This window comes from Triturus cristatus, chromosome 6 (genome assembly GCF_964204655.1).
Source record: "Triturus cristatus chromosome 6, aTriCri1.1, whole genome shotgun sequence".
NCBI classification, from domain to species: Eukaryota; Metazoa; Chordata; class Amphibia; order Caudata; family Salamandridae; genus Triturus; species Triturus cristatus.
In genome coordinates this window covers 1,667,681,224-1,667,699,443 of record NC_140589.1, presented here as the reverse complement: position 1 = coordinate 1,667,699,443, position 18,220 = coordinate 1,667,681,224, and the positions used below count along the sequence as shown (strand labels likewise).

The window sequence follows — 18,220 nt, the reverse complement described above, 5'->3', positions numbered from 1 at the left end:
TAGTCCAAAGCTCTGTTTTTAATATAAAACCAGGGCCTTTGGTCGTCATATCACTAAAAAATACAAGATTTGAAAAAAATATTATTGTCTACGGGTGCTTGTGGAAGACAATTTCTATAGACTGGAATCTAGAGAATGCTAAAGTGATTCTGGTATTTTACTGACCTCTGCTGATCGTTTTCTATTAAGAAAGTTAAATAGAGGCAGTTGCCAGAACATTTAAAAAAAGAAAGTCCCTCAGCAGAAATCAATTCTGGTATTTTACTGACCTTTACTGGTCGTTATCTATCAAGACAGTTAAGGGGGGCGTGGCTTGGAGCCGAAAGCGATGGCCACTTAGCGCTCTCGCTCCGCCGCAGCCGGGGCATCTAAACCCCGTAAAATCCGTCATAATCCGTTCATGTGGAAGGAGAGCAACGCCCCAGGTGTCGGAGGGGGCCTGGACCCCAGATATCCTACCAAAGTCTGCTGGACACCCGGACCGCGGCCCGGGAGAGCCGGGGAAGAGAGCCGGCAGCGTCACGGCTGAGAGCCGGCGCCCGAGCGGACGGCGTGGGGACCCGAGAGACACGGGAGGCCCCGGCGGCTGAGCGCCGGAGGCCGCGAGGACTGTGGCAGCTGTGGGAACCCAGCGGCTCGTTCCTACGCTCCGCCGCGGGACGGCCAGCTTGCGGGAGACCCCGGACTCGGATCGGAGTGCTGGGCTGCGGGGAGGCGGAGCACCGAGCAGACGGGGCGGAGGGTCCGGCTGGGCCTTTGCAGCAGCAAAGAACGTGGTCAGCGAGCATTTGCAGAGGACAAACCCAGCGAGGTGTGCAGAGCCCGTGGAGCTGACACCGACGACACGGTGGTGAGCAGGATCGGGGCAGATCAGGAGTCCGTCGGCCTGCGGGGAGCAAGATAGCGCCGTGGCCTGATCATTGCGGTGGTGGGAGCCTGGCCTGGCCATGCGGGGGCCTATTCCGGAGCCACTGGAGAGCACACGGTAGGGCGCTGCCACCGGGACATTTGGAGACGCACTGAGGGGCTTAAGCACTGATAGGCAAGCAGAGGGAGAGTGGGTTCCGAACCCAAGGGGTTGCCCAGTGTGTGGGACAGCGGAGTGGTGGATGGGACGTGCTCCTGAGGCGGCAGAGGGGAACGCGCGCTACGGGCCTCAGCTGCGGTGGGAAGCGGCCCCCTGGTGCCACATACCTGGCCACTGGCTGGTGCAGCGGCTGCAAGGAGGGCGCCACGCTAACTGTAAGAAGGCCTGGAGAAAAATTGGAAGACACGTGGCCCACCGGCCCGAGCGACGAACCTGCGCCGAGGGCTACCGGAGCCGGACCATGAGGCATAAACAGGGCGGAGCAGTGCAATCGAACAAACTAGACAAATACGCCCTCCCTAGGACGATGAAGCAGCCGGACGACGCGAAGGGGGGACCCCAGGAGGAGCTGGAGCCGTCCCTGCAATCCATTATGGCGGCCATAAAAGGATTGGGGACCACGCTGGAGACAAAAATGGATAAAATGTCGATTGAGATGAACCTTATGAGGGCCGATATGACGTCAAGGAGACTGAGAGACATGTCACTGATCTCCAGACCTCCACTAAACGCCTGGAAGAGAAAATTAGCGTCCTAACCCACCAACACCGTCAGATGGCGATGAAGCTCGAGGACCAAGAAGGGAGGGCCCGGCGCAGCAATGTAAGAGTGGTGGGGGTCCCAGAGGGACGGGAAGGACCGAGCGTTGACCTCTTCTTGGAGGACTTAATCCTAAACCACCTTAAGCCCGCCAGGCTATCATCACTCTTCACAGTGGAAAGGGCACACAGAGCGCCGGTGCCCAGGCCAAAGCCGGGAGCGCCTCCTAGAACCATTATTGCGAAGATCCTAAATTACAGGGACCGAGATGCAATATTACAGGCGGCCAGATCCCGGGGGGACATCAAATTGGACAATGCCACCATTAGATTCTTTCCGGACTTCACTCTGAAGGTGCAACAGGAGAGGCGTTCCTTTGAGGGCGTGAAAGCGTTCTTGCGACAGAGAGGGATCAAATATATGATGTTCTTCCCTGCAAAGTTAAAAATCCTTGTGGACGGGAAGTCCCTCTTCTTTACCGAGCCCAATGAGGTCCATGACTGGCTGGAGGGGCGTCCGGCCCGCGGTAAGGGGCCCGGAACCACAACACAGCGGGGGGACTCGGGCCCTCGTGAGGATGCATCCACGGGTGAACTCCTGGACCGGGAGCAGGGTGCGGGGCGCCCGTGGAGGTCGAGGTCCAGCAGCCCGAGCCCGGCGACCTGATGAGAGCTCTGAGGGAGCCGGCGCGGACATGACCCGCCAGGGACAGATGGCGAAAAACTGTAATGTATACCTCGGGGTGCGACCCGGGGGGGCGGTGGGATTTGGCCTTGATGGGATGAGTGCGGGACACTTGTTTATGGTGCTGGAATTTGGGGAGGCTGCACGTGCTCTTGCACTCCGAGGCGCCTGGTGGCGGAAGAACCGCCTATTCCACATGACTGGCATTTACGCTACTGTGAAACGGGGGACTCGGCTGCGGACGGCTGTAGCCCGCCACGGACCGCGGCCCCCAGACATAGTTGTTCACCTGTTGGGGCGATAGGCGCTCTGCTGATTGGGGATGTGGGTAGTTTGGAACCTACGTGGCAGGGTAGCAGGGAGGGGGGAGTGGAGGGCAGAGTTCTTAAGTTTGTTGTTGAGGTATGTTGGGCGGTGGGGGGGGAGGGTAGGGGGAGAAGAGAGGTTGTTTATTTGTCATTTGAAACCGAAGCTATCAAACAACGCGGGGGGGGGGCAGGGGACACGACGGGCTGGAGGCACACATCTGTTATCGCGACCATGTACTGGTACAAAAGTCTTAAACTTATCAGTTGGAATGTCAACGGGCTGGGGGACAAAATCAAGAGAAGTATTGTATTACAACATCTTAGGCGGCACTCCCCAGATGTGGCGTTGCTGCAGGAAACACACTTACTGGGCAACTCCTGCAAAGCACTTAATCGGTTGGGATACAGGCTGGCTGCTCATGCAGGGTTCACTACGGGCTCTAGGGGAGTGGGAGTCTTGATGCGCCACAGCTTCCCCTTCGAGGTCCAACAACAGTGGGCTGACCCATTGGGCCGATTCGTAGCGGTAGCGGGGAGATGGGAAGGTCATGCACTGGTGCTCGTGGCAGTATACATTCCGCCCGGACTACAAGCCCAATCCTATAGGGTCCTGGGCACCTTTCTCCTGGGGCTTCCGGAGGGCCGCCTGATAATTGGAGGCGATTTCAACGCGGTTGTGTCGGGGGAGTTGGATAGGTTTCCCCCCCGGGGCATGGCACCGGGACAGCAGTGGCTTCCTGCATTTCTTGACGCCTTCGGTTTCGTGGATCTTTGGAGAGGGAGGCACCACAACAGTAAAGAATACACATTCTTGTCGGGTGCCCATCAGACGCTCTCGCGCATTGACTACGTTCTGTCTCCTGTCCAGGCTGACATGCGAACTACGGACGTCAAACATCTCCCTAGGGGCATCTCTGACCATGCACCATTGTGGGTTCATATCACGATTGGGGATCAACGAGGGGAGGGTACCCCACGTGTTAATCCCTGGTACCTACAGGGGCGAGAAACTAGAGCGGCACTGGGTAGAGTAGTGGAGCAATATTTCCTCGATAATGAGGGCACTGTGGACTCCCCCGCTACTCTGTGGGAGGCGTTCAAGACGGTACTGAGGGGCCAGGCCCTCTCGGTCATCGCTGGTCGGCGGGCAGATAAAGAAAAACAGCTAAGGGAGATCGAAAGTGAAATCATCAGGCTCGAGGCAGGTGTGGGGAGCGGCCCGGAGGGCGATCTCACACATCAACTGCAGCTGAGGGCGGCGGAGTACAGGTCTGTAGCCACTGATGAGGCGCAGGCGTTAGCGCGCAAAAAGGAGGGGCGCATCTACGACCAGGGTAATAAGGCGGGTAAACTGATAGCCTGGCTAGATAAAAAAGAGCAGGCACACCAAGTTGTATCTGAGCTTAAGAGTGCAACGGGTGCCCTCCTCACAGAGCCCAGTGACATAGCGGAAGAATTTGCGAGGCATTTTGAGCGAATTTATCAGGGGACATCGGAGCTCACGGAGAACGACTCGACCGAGTTCTTGGCGGACATAAGACTGCCTAATCTCTCTGTGGGCGACTGCGAGGCGCTGGAGGGTGACCTCACGGCAGAAGAACTGGCTAAGGCCATGGGGGACCTTAAAATAGGCAAGGCGATGGGCCCGAACAGCCTTCCTATCGAACTCTACAAACTTAAACCGGATAAAATAGTCCCACATATGAAGGCCATGTTCGAGCACAAAACTCGGGCGGTTGCCGAGAGATCAGCGCATTGCGACGCTGGTCACCATTCCGAAGCCTGGGAAGCCTAGAAACGAGTGCGCCTCCTATAGGCCCATTTCCCTTCTAAACGCGGAGCCAAAGATTCTCGCGAAGGTGTTAGCAAACAGACTCCGGCTTGTCATCACGAAGCTGGTGCACCCAGACCAATCGGGCTTTATACCACATAGGATTACTGCCCTCAACCTACGGCGCCTGCACGGCGTTCTGGGGCGGTGCCCTGGAATACAGGAGGATGCGGTGGTGGTCTCGTTGGATGCCACCATGGCATTTGACACATTGGAATGGGCGTACCTCTTTGCTGTGCTTCGGAAGATGGGTTTTGGCCCTAGCTCCGTGGGGTGGGTCCGCCTCATGTATACGGACCCGTTGGCCCAAGTAGCGGTCAATAACAAACGGTCGGAGGTGTTTGCCCTGGGAAGGGGAACCAGGCAGGGTTGCCCCCTTTCCCCGTTGCTGTTTGCCATCTCCCTTGAGCCGCTCGCGGCGTGGATCCGGAGAGATCTCTCCGTCCGCGGGCTTCGCTGGACCGAGGGGTGGGAGGATAAAATCTCGCTCTATGCAGATGACATCCTTCTTTACCTTTCTTCCCCTGCGCGCTCGCTGAGGGTGGTCCTGGACATTTTTGCCAGTTTTGGGCGCAACTCTGGTTTCCGGATCAACTGGGGCAAGTCGACAATCTACGTACTTCACGGGACGGCGCCCGTCCTCCCTAGAGAATGCGAGATACAGGTTGCGGCAGAGGGGTTTCGATACATGGGCGTCTATATCACTACCGATCCCAAACGGAGATACGAGGAGAACTTACTCCCCCCCCTGCGGCGGCTGAGAAGAGATGTTGAGGTCTGGAAGTGGTTGCCCCTGTCCCTGCTGGGGACGGCTGCACTGTTTAAGATGATGGCCCTACCCCGATTCCTATATGCCCTCCAGAACTACCCAGACATGGTACCGCGGGCCTTTTTTCAGGAAATAGAGACCCTGCAGAGGGAACTGTTATGGGATGGCAGACCACGGATAGCGCTGGGTAAGCTCACGCTCGGCTGGTACGACGGAGGTATCGCCCTCCCCGACATCAAAAAATACTACTGGGCAGCAGCATACGGCATGGACAGGTGGCTATTGCCCGGGGGTGACTTCACGAGGGCGCTCTATTCCAAACCTACCAGGTTTGCGCTTACGGGACCCACGAAGCATGCAGTGCAGCTGTGGCACCTCGTTACCAAAGCGTTGGGGTGGGATGGCAAGCTCACCATGGCCACCCCTCTCTGGGATACGGAACAACTGGGCACATTGGGGCGCACGAAAGGCTTTGACAAATGGGATCTAATAGGTATCTCGCGCATCGGGGACCTCTGGGAACGGACGGGAGTAATTCCCTTCTCTACACTACAACAGACATACGACTTGGCTGACTCGGAGCAATTCAGGTATACACAAATTAAACACTCACTGCAGGCTAATATCCCCTCTGGTACGACCTTACCTGAGTCCGCTCCACTAGAGGATCGCCTGCTCGACGGGCATATACCTGACAAAACTATCTCGCTCACATACAAGAAGCTCGTTAATAATACCCCAGATACCCTCACCACGCTGCGGGAGAAGTGGGTGAGGGACGGCCTCGAAATAGATGACGAGGACTGGCAGGTGGCAGTATCGTCACCAAGTGAGGTGGCCATCTCCGCTAAGCTCCGCCTAATTCAGCTAAAAATCCTGCACAGGGCATACCTCTCGGAGACACAATTGATGGTGATGGGCAGAAGTGCGGACGGGCATTGTAGGAGACGATGTGGGATGGACGGTAGCTTTATGCACATTCTATGGGAATGCCCGCTCATTCAATCTTACTGGGGGAAAGTACTAAATTGCATGAGTGAGATCTGGGATGTTCCACTTAGGACTGAGGCCAGGCGATGCCTATTGAATATTTGGGAGCCTACGGACCTCCATATACGGGGGAGGCTGTGGGTCACTTTGGGGCAGATGATTGCAAAACGGAACATAGCACAGGCATGGGGGGCCTCCTCGCCGCCCAAACTAAAGAAGTGGAAAGAGGACATGGACTGGTGCATGTTGAGGGAGAAAACAGTCTATGTTGCTCGGGGGTGCCCAAAAATATGGATTGAAATATGGACTAAATGGAATGTATATCGGGGAGGACTGTGTGAGCCCCGGGATGTCCCCAAGCCTGAAGACCACTGTATGATATAACCACCATAACCTGGCCAGGGAAGACTCTGGGACAAGCTTAGAAACTGTGTGCCAACCTTTAAACCCTGTGTAATAGTATATCCTTTGAAACGGAAATATGTAACCATGACAAAGTTGTTAACTTTCAATAAACAGAAGTTTAAAAAAAAAAAAAAAGACAGTTAAATAGAGGCCGTTGAACAAGCAGAAAACAATTTTGGTATTTTACTGACCTCTAATGGTCGTTTTCTATCAAGACAGTTAAATAGAGGCAGTTGAACAGAAAAAAGAGTCCCTAAGCGGAAGCAGACAAGTCCTAGGGCTGATCTCCAGAGCCCACAAAGTACATACACATATAAGTATATACTAATGTATATATAAGAGGCCTTGAATGCTCAACCTAAATAGTGGAGGCAATTTACTCTAAATTGTATCAAAAACACATGCATGGAAAATCAAGTAACATACAGGCTAGAATTCTTTAAAAAATAAACACACTAATATGATTTTTCAATTCAAAATATCATTTGCTGGCTGCCACAAATAATTACTTACTGCGAAACAACAATACCCGTGGTGTAGGAGTCAACGGAGTTGGTGGTAACTGAGAATAAGCAGCATTGCCATGAGCTGTGATAACACTACTGAAGAGGCCAGAACCTTGTCGCACAGGGCTGAGCATTGGTGGAGGTGTGTAGGGAGGCAACTCCTGAGTCCTCACTAGCAGATGATCCCCCAAGATGCGAGGTGAGCGAAGCTGGCTTTGATACAGTGTGGCACCGGAAGTGGACATGTTCAGGCTGGAGGAGGGGGGAGGGATGAAAAGAGGTTCAGGTCGATGACGATACTTTTTCTTTTCTTGCTGAGGTTTAAGGGGTTCTTCAGAGTTTTCAGCTGCTGTACCACTTTGGTAATTTTTTCTGATCGCTCCCTAAACACAAACATATATATTCAAATTCAAACTTTTGCTTCCATATCACATCACATTTCTATCTGACTGTCTACACGCCCACAGAATACATAAGATCACCCAGTGTGCAAACCCCTATCACTTCTAAATATCTGACCAAAATCACCAAAGAAACACTGCTTGGCAGGTGACACAAGCAGAGTGACTGTGGTAGAGCAATAAGTACCACATTTTCCACGTTTCTCTAGATCCCATAACAGAATATAGTGCAATGCCACAAGTAAGAGGACTGAAGGAGGGATACAGTGCAAGGCGGAAAGCACTCACAGCAGCTGAGCCTGGACTGGGTGCGTTAGGGCACCAGAGTGGAGAACACGTCATTCGCTTGAGTACCGGCATCTCGCCATCAGATACAGTGCGGGCACACTTGTCTTCGACCAGGATGCTGCTGATAGGCGTACTAGTCTCGGCTGATCGAAGCTTTACAGGCACAGACACTGGCATAATGATTGGCGTGAAGTTTGCTACGTCTTTCACCTCCTGCTTTAGTTTTCCTACTTCGTCCTGTACAGGAGATAAAATAATTTTAGAAATGGTCAGGTGGTGACCAAGCACTTTTTAACAAACATTACTAAAACATATTAGTACTCTTAAAAACATAACCTTTGTTTCAATCAGCAAGCACCGGCCCAATTAGGAAGAAACGCGTTACTTACCTGTAACAGCAGTTATCCAGTATTGGTGTCTTTCATAGATTCACATGCCTGAATCATTCCCCGTCGTCGAGATGGGAGCCTCCGGTACATAAAAAAGTAATGTCCTATAGACATATATAGAGAAAAATAGGCCTAAGGGCCTCCCCTTAGCAGCCTATCCTAGTCCTTATGTAAAAAAGGACCAAACTCTTAGAGTCAGCCAATCAGCTATCACCTCCCTCTAGAACCTTCCTGGCAGGAGCCTCAGTCCCTCAGATTTATGTACGCACCAAGCTAGGTAGGCGTAATATAGTTAGAGAGAGATGTGAATCCTTCCAGGGGAGGCGGGAGAGTTGCATGTGAATCTATGAAAGACACCAATACTGGATAACTGCTGTTACAGGTAAGTAACGCGTTTCTTATCCAGTATTAGGGGTGTCTTTCATAGATTCACATGCCTGAATCAGAGTAGTTAGCAATACATTATGCACATTTCTGATGTAACATGCCATAAAGATATTTGAGATAATACAACTATTATCATATCAGTTTGAAACATTGGCATACGTCAAAACAGTAACTCAGTAAAGAATGTGCATACCAGGATGGCGGGATGTTGGAAGGCTCACCTCACTGGAATAGATGGCGAAGCACCGCCTGGCCCACTGCCGCATCCTTCGTAAGTTCGGCATCAAGGCAGTAGTGTCTGGAGAAGGTGTGCGGTGACTTCCACGTCGCCGCTCTGCAGATGTCCAAAATCGGCACTCCAGCGAACAGCGCTGCTGATGTGGACATCGCTCTGGTGGAGTGCGCTTCCACCCTGTCTCTCAAAGGCCGTCCGGCCCCGTCATGGCAGAATGCTATTGCCGAAGAGATCCACCTTGAAATGCTCTGTTTTGTTAGAGGCATACCCAACCTTGGCCTACTGTAGGCCACAAATAGTTGTAATGACTTTCTGAAGCTCTTTGTTTTGTCTATGTAAAACTTAAGACACCTTTTGAGATCCAGAGAGTGGAGTGTCCTTTCTGCTGCCGTGGTAGGGTTTGCAAAGAAGGACCGTAGAACCACCGGCTCGTTGAGGTGAAAGTCTGAAGGCACTTTCGGTATGAACTTGGGATTCGTCCTCAGCACCACCCTGTCCTGTTTGAACTGCATGAAGGGTTCCTGAATGGAGAGAGCTTGCAGCTCGCTGACCCTCCTGGCAGATGTTAGAGCGAGCAACAGAGCCGTTTTCCATGAGATGTACTTGATGGAAGCTCGATGAATGGGCTCAAAAGGGTGCTTCATGAGTTGGTTGAGGACCAAGTTGAGGTGCCACGTCGGTGGGACCCGTCGAGGTCTTGGGAAGGACCTATGTAGCCCCTTGAGGAACTGTTTGATAAGTCTACTGGACCAGAGAGACAGGCCTTTGTAAGTCCTGGTAAAACGTGAAATTGCCGCCAGATGCACCTTTATGGATGCATGCGCCAATCCCGACTGTGCCAAGTGTAGTAGATATGGCAATATCTGTTCAGGTGTGATATGGAGTGGTCTCAGGCCTTTCTCCAAACACCAGACGCAGAAGCGCTTCCATTTGAGAGAGTAGGTTTTGTTGGTACTGTCCGCCCTCGCTTTAGCTAGCACGTCCCTGCAGTCCTGCGGGATGTTTAAATGGCAGAACTCTCTGTGCTCAGGAGCCAGGCCGATAACCTGAGCGATTGCAGGTTCGGGAATTGCACCTGCCCGTTGGACATCGACAGCAGGTTCGGGTGCTGTTTGAGACGAATCGGTGTCCTGATGGAGAGGCGATGAAGGTCCGAGAACCAGTGCTGCCTCGGCCAGAACGGGGCAATTAGGATCAGGGTACAAGGCTCCGCCTTCATCTTCCTAAGGACCCTGGAAATCATCGGGAACGGCGGAAAAGCGTACGCAAATACGCTGAACCAGCCTATGGAAAAGGCATTTCCGAGCGACCCTGGTTGGGGATGCCAGCTTGCGTTGCTTGGGCATTTGGCGTTCTCCCTGGTGGCAAACAGGTCGATTCCTGGGACTCCCCATTCTGAGAATACGTGTGTTAGCGAATTCTCGTCGAGCTCCCATTCGTGGGAGAGTGATTTCTGTCTGCTTAGGACGTCTGCAATGGTGTTGTCCTTGCCCGGGACATAGTCCGCTCTGAGAGTAATCCCATGGAGCACCAGCCAGTTCCAGATCTTTTGCGATTCGCGTGATAGAGTAAGCGAACGCGTTCCTCCCTGTTTGTTCAGGTAGTGCATCGTCGTGGTGTTGTCCGTTCTGACGAGCACCTGGGAGTTCTGGATGCGCGGTAAGAAGGCTTGCAGCGCTAGATACACAGCCCTCAACTCCAGAAGATTGATATGGAGGTGTTGCTCCTGATCTGACCATTTGCCACTCACTCTGAGGTCCTGAAGGACAGCTCCCCAGCCCGCCAGAGATGCATCGGTGGTGATCACAAGTGGCGCTGCTGGAAGCAGGAACGGCAGTCCCGTAGACAGATTCTTGTAATCTTTCCACCATTCGAGGCTTTTGGATATTCGCGGTGTTATCCTCACAATGTCTTCGAAGTAACCCGTACTCTGAGTCCACTGGTTCGTGAGGGCTTCTTGCAATGGACGCATCCGAAGCCTGCAGTGAGGGATGAGGAGAATACAGGAAGACATCATTCCCAGGAGTGATTTGAAGGTGCGAACTCTTAGGGACTTCCTTGATGCCACCGCCGTGGCCAGCGATATTATCTTGTTTTTTCGTTCTTCCGAAGGAAATGCCCTCGCGCATTCCGTATTCAAGGTCGCCCCTAGGAAGGTGATGCTTCTTGTTGGGGATATATAGGATTTCTGGAGATTGAGAGTCAATCCTAGATGTTGGAAAAGATTGGTACAGGCGTTGGAGGATTTGGTTGCGCCTGCCGCTGTGGGTGCCTTTACCAGCCAGTCGTCTAGGTAGGGGAAGACTTAGTGACCCATTTGACGTAGGAAAGCTGCCACAGGAGAAAGGCACTTGGTGAATATCCGCGGAGCGGATTTGAGGCCGAATGGCAGGACCTTGAATTGGTAGTGCTGTCCTGCCACCTCGAAACGTAGAAACTTCCTGTGCCACCTGAGAATCGGGATGTGATAGTAGGCATCTTGAAGATCCAAAGATGTCATGAAATCTCCTTTTTCTAGAATGCCTAGAATTTCTTGGAGCGTCACCATCCTGAACGACTGACTCTTCAGGAAAGAGTTGAGTGCCCTGAGATCTAGTATGGGCCTCCACTGCTTTTCTTTCTTGCGTATCAGAAAGAAGCGGGAATAGAATCCTTTCTCCCTCTGAGCCGATGGAACCCGCTCGATCGCTCCTTTCTTCAACATCTCCGATATTTCCCGGAGAAGCAGCCGCAGATGTTTGTGTGGGAACCTGCGGGGAGGGGTTGCAGGTGGGATGGTGGTAAATTCTAGAGAATGGCCGAATCTTAGGAGTTGGAGTACCCAGCGATCCGTGGTGATGAGGCGCCAATTTTCCAGGAAATGGGTCAATTTTCCTCCAATTTTTAATGAGGGAGATGGTATGTGGACTGGCTGGAATAACTGGTCACTGGCGTCCGCCGGTGCCCTTCTTCTGGTTCTTACCCCTGAAGTTAGACCGTCCATATGAAGACTGTCGACCTTGTTGCTGCTTCTGCTGGTACTGGGTCTTATTCTGGAAGGAATATGAAGACCTATTTTGGAAGGATCCTCTGTAGGAGGACTGGCCTCTAGATTTGTTGCCCCGAAAGGACTGATTCCTCGCCTGCAAGGTTCCAAGCGCTCTAGCAGTGTCAGTGTCCTTCTTGATAGCTTGGAGCGCCTCATCAATTTTTTCTCCGAAAAGATGTTGTCCGTCGAAGGGCATGTCCAGTACCTTCGTCTGCACTTCCTGCCTGAACGATGTTGCCTTCAGCCATCCCTGTCGGCGCAGGACTGCAGCCCCAGCCAGTTGACGAAAGCCTGTCATGGCCACGTCTATGGCACAGTCAATGATTTCGGCCGCCGAGGTTTGGCCCTCTGAAAGTAGTGCCTTGACTTCCTCCTGAACTGCGCTTGGTAGTTCTGCTAAATATGGGGCTATATCTGTAGGAAGGTGGATATCTGACTATGGTTACCCCCAACTTTTTGCCTAGTGTCTAGCTGGTTTTTCGACTTAGTTGGCCTGAGATCCTGCCATTCAGGGTCTCAGGCTGTCTGCTCTCTCTGTAAAATGGACTCCATGTACCCTAGGTACATAACCAATTGGTAAGGATCACCTTATTGGACCCTGTACAGTGTACCCTAGGTACCCAGGGCATAGGTGTACCCTAGGCCTCCCAGGGGCTGCAGCATGTATTATGCCACCCCTGGTCTGGCCTTCCAATCAGACACAACTGGCTGATCACTCAGCTGGGGCAAGGTCGTGTAATCACCCCTTGCTTAGATATAGTATGCCTATATCTACCCTTATATATAGACACATGTGTACCTATCAGTCACTCCTATGGCAGGCCTTAACAATCCTGGAGGCAGAGTGCTTGGTAACATGTGAGATGGTGCTCTAGCATGAGCTGAGCCTGTCTGCAGCTTTCGGAACCATGTCCTTATAGCTGTTCTATGATATAGCCTACCATATACTCTTAAAGTGCCTTATAATCTTAAACGGTTATGGTAACTATGGTTTGGCTTTATCAAAACATGTCGTGTAAGGTGTCTAACACTTTGGAATAATACCCCCATACCATTTCTGGACATGAGAATATTATTCCCCCCTTCTAGAGGGAAAGACATGTTAAAATCATACTTCAACTGTTAGCCTCTGACCAAAGCCTCAGCATCACAAAATGGATGCTGCTGCCACGACACAAGTCTGACCTCCTGCAGCTGGGAGTGATCCCAGCCAGGGAGGCCTGGACAATAGGTTTCCTGCTTGGGGAGGTGCTAGCACCTCCCCAGACAGCCTTTAGTGTATTGGGGCAGGGTGGGCTGAAAGGAATGAGACATGCCTGGGGCACACAAGGTGTTCCTTGCATAGTCCAGTTCAAACCGGCGCTGGGGCACTCCAGCCCCAGCTCTGGCGCGAAACTGGACAAAGGGAAGTGGGTGTAACCACCCCCTCCCAGGTCCCACCCATAAGGCGTGACCTAGCAGGTATCCCAGCCCCCCAGATTAGTATAAGAGTGGGAGTTGGGCCTAGAGACTTTAGATTATCCTGAACCTGCAAAACTGAACAGAAACTCTGGACCTTCGACATTCGACGAAAGAAGAAGACTGAAGAATCTCCCTTGTAGCCAAGGAGTGGCTACCCTGTGCAAACAGGCACCATCAAGAGACTACCCTTTGCTTTGTGAAACGTTCGACGAGGAACCGACTGCAGAGCCCGACCAGAGCCTTGATTTCCAGACTTCTCCGACCCTCATCCACATCTGCAGCAGAGCTGAGATCCGTGGAGGCGACGAGCGACGTGGGACCGGCTACCTGGGAAAAGTGGCTAGTAACTTACAGCGCAGCTTCTGAGGTACCCTCGAAGTTGTGCACCGGGGATTGAGAAGCCCCAACCCCAAGCACCATCTGCACCGAAGACCAGCCCCCCACACTCCACGAGTCCTGCGTGGGGCCCTTCAGCATTTTCCTGCTTGCCGCGTCTGTCCGGTTGCTTGCCCGCTGGCTAGTGGCCTTTGTGACGACGCTCCCTGAAATCTTCTGCGCTGGTTTGGCTCCTCCAGACTGGCTCCCGCTTCTCTGCAAAGAAGAAGCACCCCAGACCTTCCTGGTCTGCACCAGAAGCAAGTCCTTTGTTCTTCGTGGGTTCCGCTTGCCAAGGCTTGGTGAGTCCTAGTCCAACTTCGACGCCGCCGACAGCAAGAGCCTTCGTGGGACAGCTCGCCTCCTGGTCCTGGTCGTCCTCGACGCTTCCTGGTCCTCCTGGCTGCAGCGACAAGCTTCACCTTCACCTGCAACTCTTCACGACATCGCCTGGTTCCTTCCTGGTTCCACGTGGTCACTGGCTAGTGACCTTGACTCTGTCCCCTCTGCTTGCAGGTTTCTTCTCCTCTTGATCCCAGCCTTGGGATCCACCGGACACTCCCCCCTGACTGCCTGTCAGCATCTTTCTTCAGGCATCCATAGGAGTCGACGACGAAAACGACGCATCTTCACCCCTATGCACCCGCAGCCTGTGGGCTAGGTAACTTGGGTACTCCGGTGCTCATCAGGATAGTGACTATCCTAGTGTCTAGTTTTCAAGTCTCAACTTCCTAGCTACTCCGGAAGTGTCCTAAATCTATCTATTTCTAAATTGTAACATTGCTATTGACTTTTACGCATTACGCGTGAGTGTTTCCACTCTGCACACGAATCCCGTGGGCCTCCCACTCCCTAACTAACGCTAGTGTAGTGTAGCCCCAGCGATTCCCTAGGCCTAGGCCTATTCTATTTCCGTGACAGTGGTTCTTATACCACTTATTTAGTATATGGTTTGCGTGGCCCCTAGGGCCTAACTGTATTACTTACCTGTGTGACTTACTGTATGCATTAATAAGACTGTGTTGTACTTACCTCTAAACTCATAAAGAGTGCTGAGGGTTTGCTTAGAATAAATACACTTTATTTTATATATATATATCTGTTGTGGTGTCCTTTCATTTGGTATTCAAGTGATTATATATGGTATCACAGCTGGCTTCACATGCCATTCAGAGTTTAGCCTAAGACTGCTCTTGTCCATGCTACCACTAGGATAGCTGGTCTATAAGGTTGACTTTACAACCAATCACCATAAGGGTATTTGGACTGATATAAGGTGTACACTATAACTAGTGACATCATACATCAGGCCAACTTCTCACATTGGTGAGCAGCGGTTGGGATCTGAGCTTGCTGTTGTAATACCATTGTAATCTTGAGATACTAAATTGAAAGATCACACAGATATTGTCTAGGTACATATAACATAGTTTATAATACTTAAGTCCTACTGGACTTAGTGGTTGTAGGTTGAAGGGAGTAACACACCCTGACTACAACTACTAGAGAGGTTTAGTAGAAACAACTAGTGTAGGTAGGTGCACACACCACACCCTCACTAGATCATGCCTCTGGGAGGAGATCAAGTAGATGCTCTCTCAGGAGGGGCAGGTCTGCAGAAGACCCCCTCTAGGTATGATACCTTAACATTCCAGGAGATGAGACAATTGTGTACCTCCAGAGGAATAAAACAGGGTGCAAACCCTACCCTCCTTCAGTTAAGACAACTCCTAGAGGAGTATGACGCTCAGAGGGCATCTCAGGAAGGTGCCCTAGGCACAGAGGAGGGTCTACCCACCACAGAGGAGTCAGATGGGACTTCAGATGAAGAGGTAGACAGCCAGGGCCAAGTAGGAAGACTTAGCCAGGCTAACCTAAGTTTACATGGGAGGTTGCATGGGGTCCCCCCATACAGACCCCCAAGTAGGCTTTCACAGAGAAGCAGGAGGGACAGATCCCCTTCAAGGGAATCCATCCACTCCCATGTTTCTAGCATCTCTAATGCTTCCTCTCACAGGGGAATGACTTCACCTGAGAGAAAGGAGCATAAAGCCAGAATGAGGGAAGCTAATCTGAGGATTCAGAGGGAAGAAATTGCCCTTGCCAAAGAGAAGCTTGCTCTGGCTAGAGAGCAAAAATTGTGTGGGTCAGAACCCACTGGTGGCAGCAACATTCCTAGAGATAGGGATAGGTCTTATGACCATAGAAACCTAAGCAAGATAGTCCCCCCATATCAGAATGGGGATGACATCCACAAATGGATGACTGCTTTGGAGAGGGCCTGCAAAGTACAGCAGGTACCCCAAAGTCAGTGGGCAGCTATCTTGTGGCTCTCCTTTTCTGACAAAGGTAGAGACAAGCTCCTCACAGTCAGTGATGAGGATGCAAACAATTACAAAGTCCTGAAGAGTGCTCTGATAGATGGGTTTGGCTTAACCACTGAGCAATATAGGTTGTTGTTCAGAGACACCCAGAAGACACAGACACAGGACTGGTCTGATTTTGTGGATTGTGCCACTAAGGCTTTGGAAGGTTGGTTAAATGGCAGCAAGGTGCAGGACTATACAGGATTGTACAACTTGATTATGAGGGAGCAGATCCTTAGTAATTGTCAGAACCAGCTTCTCCATCAACACCTGGTAGACTCAGATTTGACCTCTCCCCAAGAATTGGGAAAGAGGGCAGATAAATGGGTCAGGACCAGGATTAGGCCTAAAAATCAGGGTGGTGACCAAAAGAAAGATACCACCAAGCCTCAAGAGAAGGGTGGGGATAAAGCAAAAGAGAAATCTTCCTCAGGGCCCCAAAACTCCACACAGGGTGGTGGGTCCCAAGCTCCCTCCTCTACCACAGTTAAAAAGCCTTACTGCCATGTGTGTAAAACACCTGGGCATTGGAAAACTGACAGCAGTTGTCCACAGGCTAAAAACAAAACTGTTCCTCCAACTACTCCTGTCACACCACCTATTACTGTCAGCAGTAATCCCCCAGGTGGTGGGAGTGCCCCCAAAAATTTGGTTGGGTTTTCTTGGGGAACACAGGGGGATACTGGCTTAGCCAATTCCCCTACAGCAGCTACTCTTGTCTGTGATGGTGGCATGGGGTTTGCCAACTTCACTGCCTGTCTCAACACTTTGGGTAGGTACAGACAGGAACCCTACATCAATGGTAGAAAAGCTGAGGCCTACAGAGACACTGGAGCTAGCATCACTATGGTGGCCCATAGGCTAGTTCCCTCTGAGCAGCTTTTGCCTGGTTTCTCATACCAGGTAACTAACATTGATGGCAAACAGAACAGTCATCCCATGGCAGAGGTATGTCTCAGCTGGGGAGGTGTCACTGGCCCTAAAAGGGTGGCAGTGTCTCCAACCTTGCCTGTGGACTGCTTGCTGGGGAATGACTTAGAACTCTCAGCTTGGGCTGGAGTTGAACAAGACACCCATTCTAAAATGGTAGGCCTTTCCAAAAAGGGTAGTGGGGTTGTGCCAGTCACAACCCCTGTCCAAGTAGCTTTCCTCCCTGAAAAGGTTGGAAGGGCAGTGGTAGCCACAGCCCAGGCACAGACAGACTTCCCTGTAGAAATTGGCAGAGCTGTGACAGTCACAGCTCAAACACAAACTGAGTGCCTTCCTGAAAAGGTTGGCAAGGCTGTAATGGTCTCAGCCCACACTCAGACTGATATAGGTGTAGTGAAGCCTGAAACTATGGATCACTCCACACAAACAGAGAGTAGTGGGGAGGAAGAAAAGTCTCCCTCTCCCCAGACATTAGGAAGAGGTCAGCCTCCTCAGGGATCTGACCTCACCCCTTGTGAAGGAACTGCCCCAGAGGTAGCCAGGCCTGGCCTGGCAGAGCCTCTGATGTCAGTGGCCCCTTCCAAGGTGGGACCCAGTCTGGTGCAGGTAGCCTGCCTCTCTCTACCCTGCCTCAGTCAGCCCAGGGCTGCAGAGGTCAGGGAGGCCAGTGGACCCCAAGAGGGCCCCTGTCCACAAGAACCCCCCCATCAAAAGAATGAGGATTGCCTGGCTAGTAGCCCTAACCAGGTGATGGGTAAAAACATTCCTGAGGGATCCCCTTTACAGGTAGTTAGGGACCTCCCCCAGAGGGATTCTGTTGGGCACAGGCAAACATGGGACCTTAGGGCCCCAAACCTGACCTGTCCCTCCAGTAAACCCACAAAAGGGACCCAGCCTCCAGCTTTAGGTAGCCAGAGGCTGACCCTGAGAGCACAGTGCAACTCAGTTAGAGAAAGAAAGGCATCCATGGTGGAGGATGATTGGAGGAAGCTGAGGCCTCACTTTGGGGACACTCACTTCAGTACTCCATCTCAACACCAGCCTTTTACTTTGCAAAGGCACACCAAAGGTAGAGATTCCCTATGGTGGAGACCCTATGATATCCTTAGGATGAGGGATTGCTTAGTGGACCATGAGACAGGGGGTAACCATGCCAGTGCTGGTTCTTCCTTATATGGCCACTCAGGCAATAGAGGCTTACCTTGTCAAGGCCAGCCTTATCTCCTTTTGTTTGGGGGGG

The 18,220-nt window shown here is 51.9% G+C and overlaps 1 protein-coding gene across 3 annotated transcripts in view; it reads right to left on the bottom strand.

Moving 5' to 3' along the window:
• The window catches only part of TRERF1 (transcriptional regulating factor 1), a 753,074-nt gene that overhangs the window by 297,040 nt on the left and 437,814 nt on the right, over positions 1 to 18,220 (bottom strand). For all 3 annotated transcript variants that reach the window (XM_085612831.1, XM_085612833.1, XM_085612832.1), the window contains 2 exons: positions 7,810 to 8,046; positions 7,128 to 7,503 (listed from right to left, as the gene is read on the bottom strand). In XM_085612831.1, the coding sequence (XP_085468957.1) occupies positions 7,128 to 7,503; positions 7,810 to 8,046 (613 nt within the window). The remainder of the gene's footprint in view (positions 1 to 7,127; positions 7,504 to 7,809; positions 8,047 to 18,220) is intronic.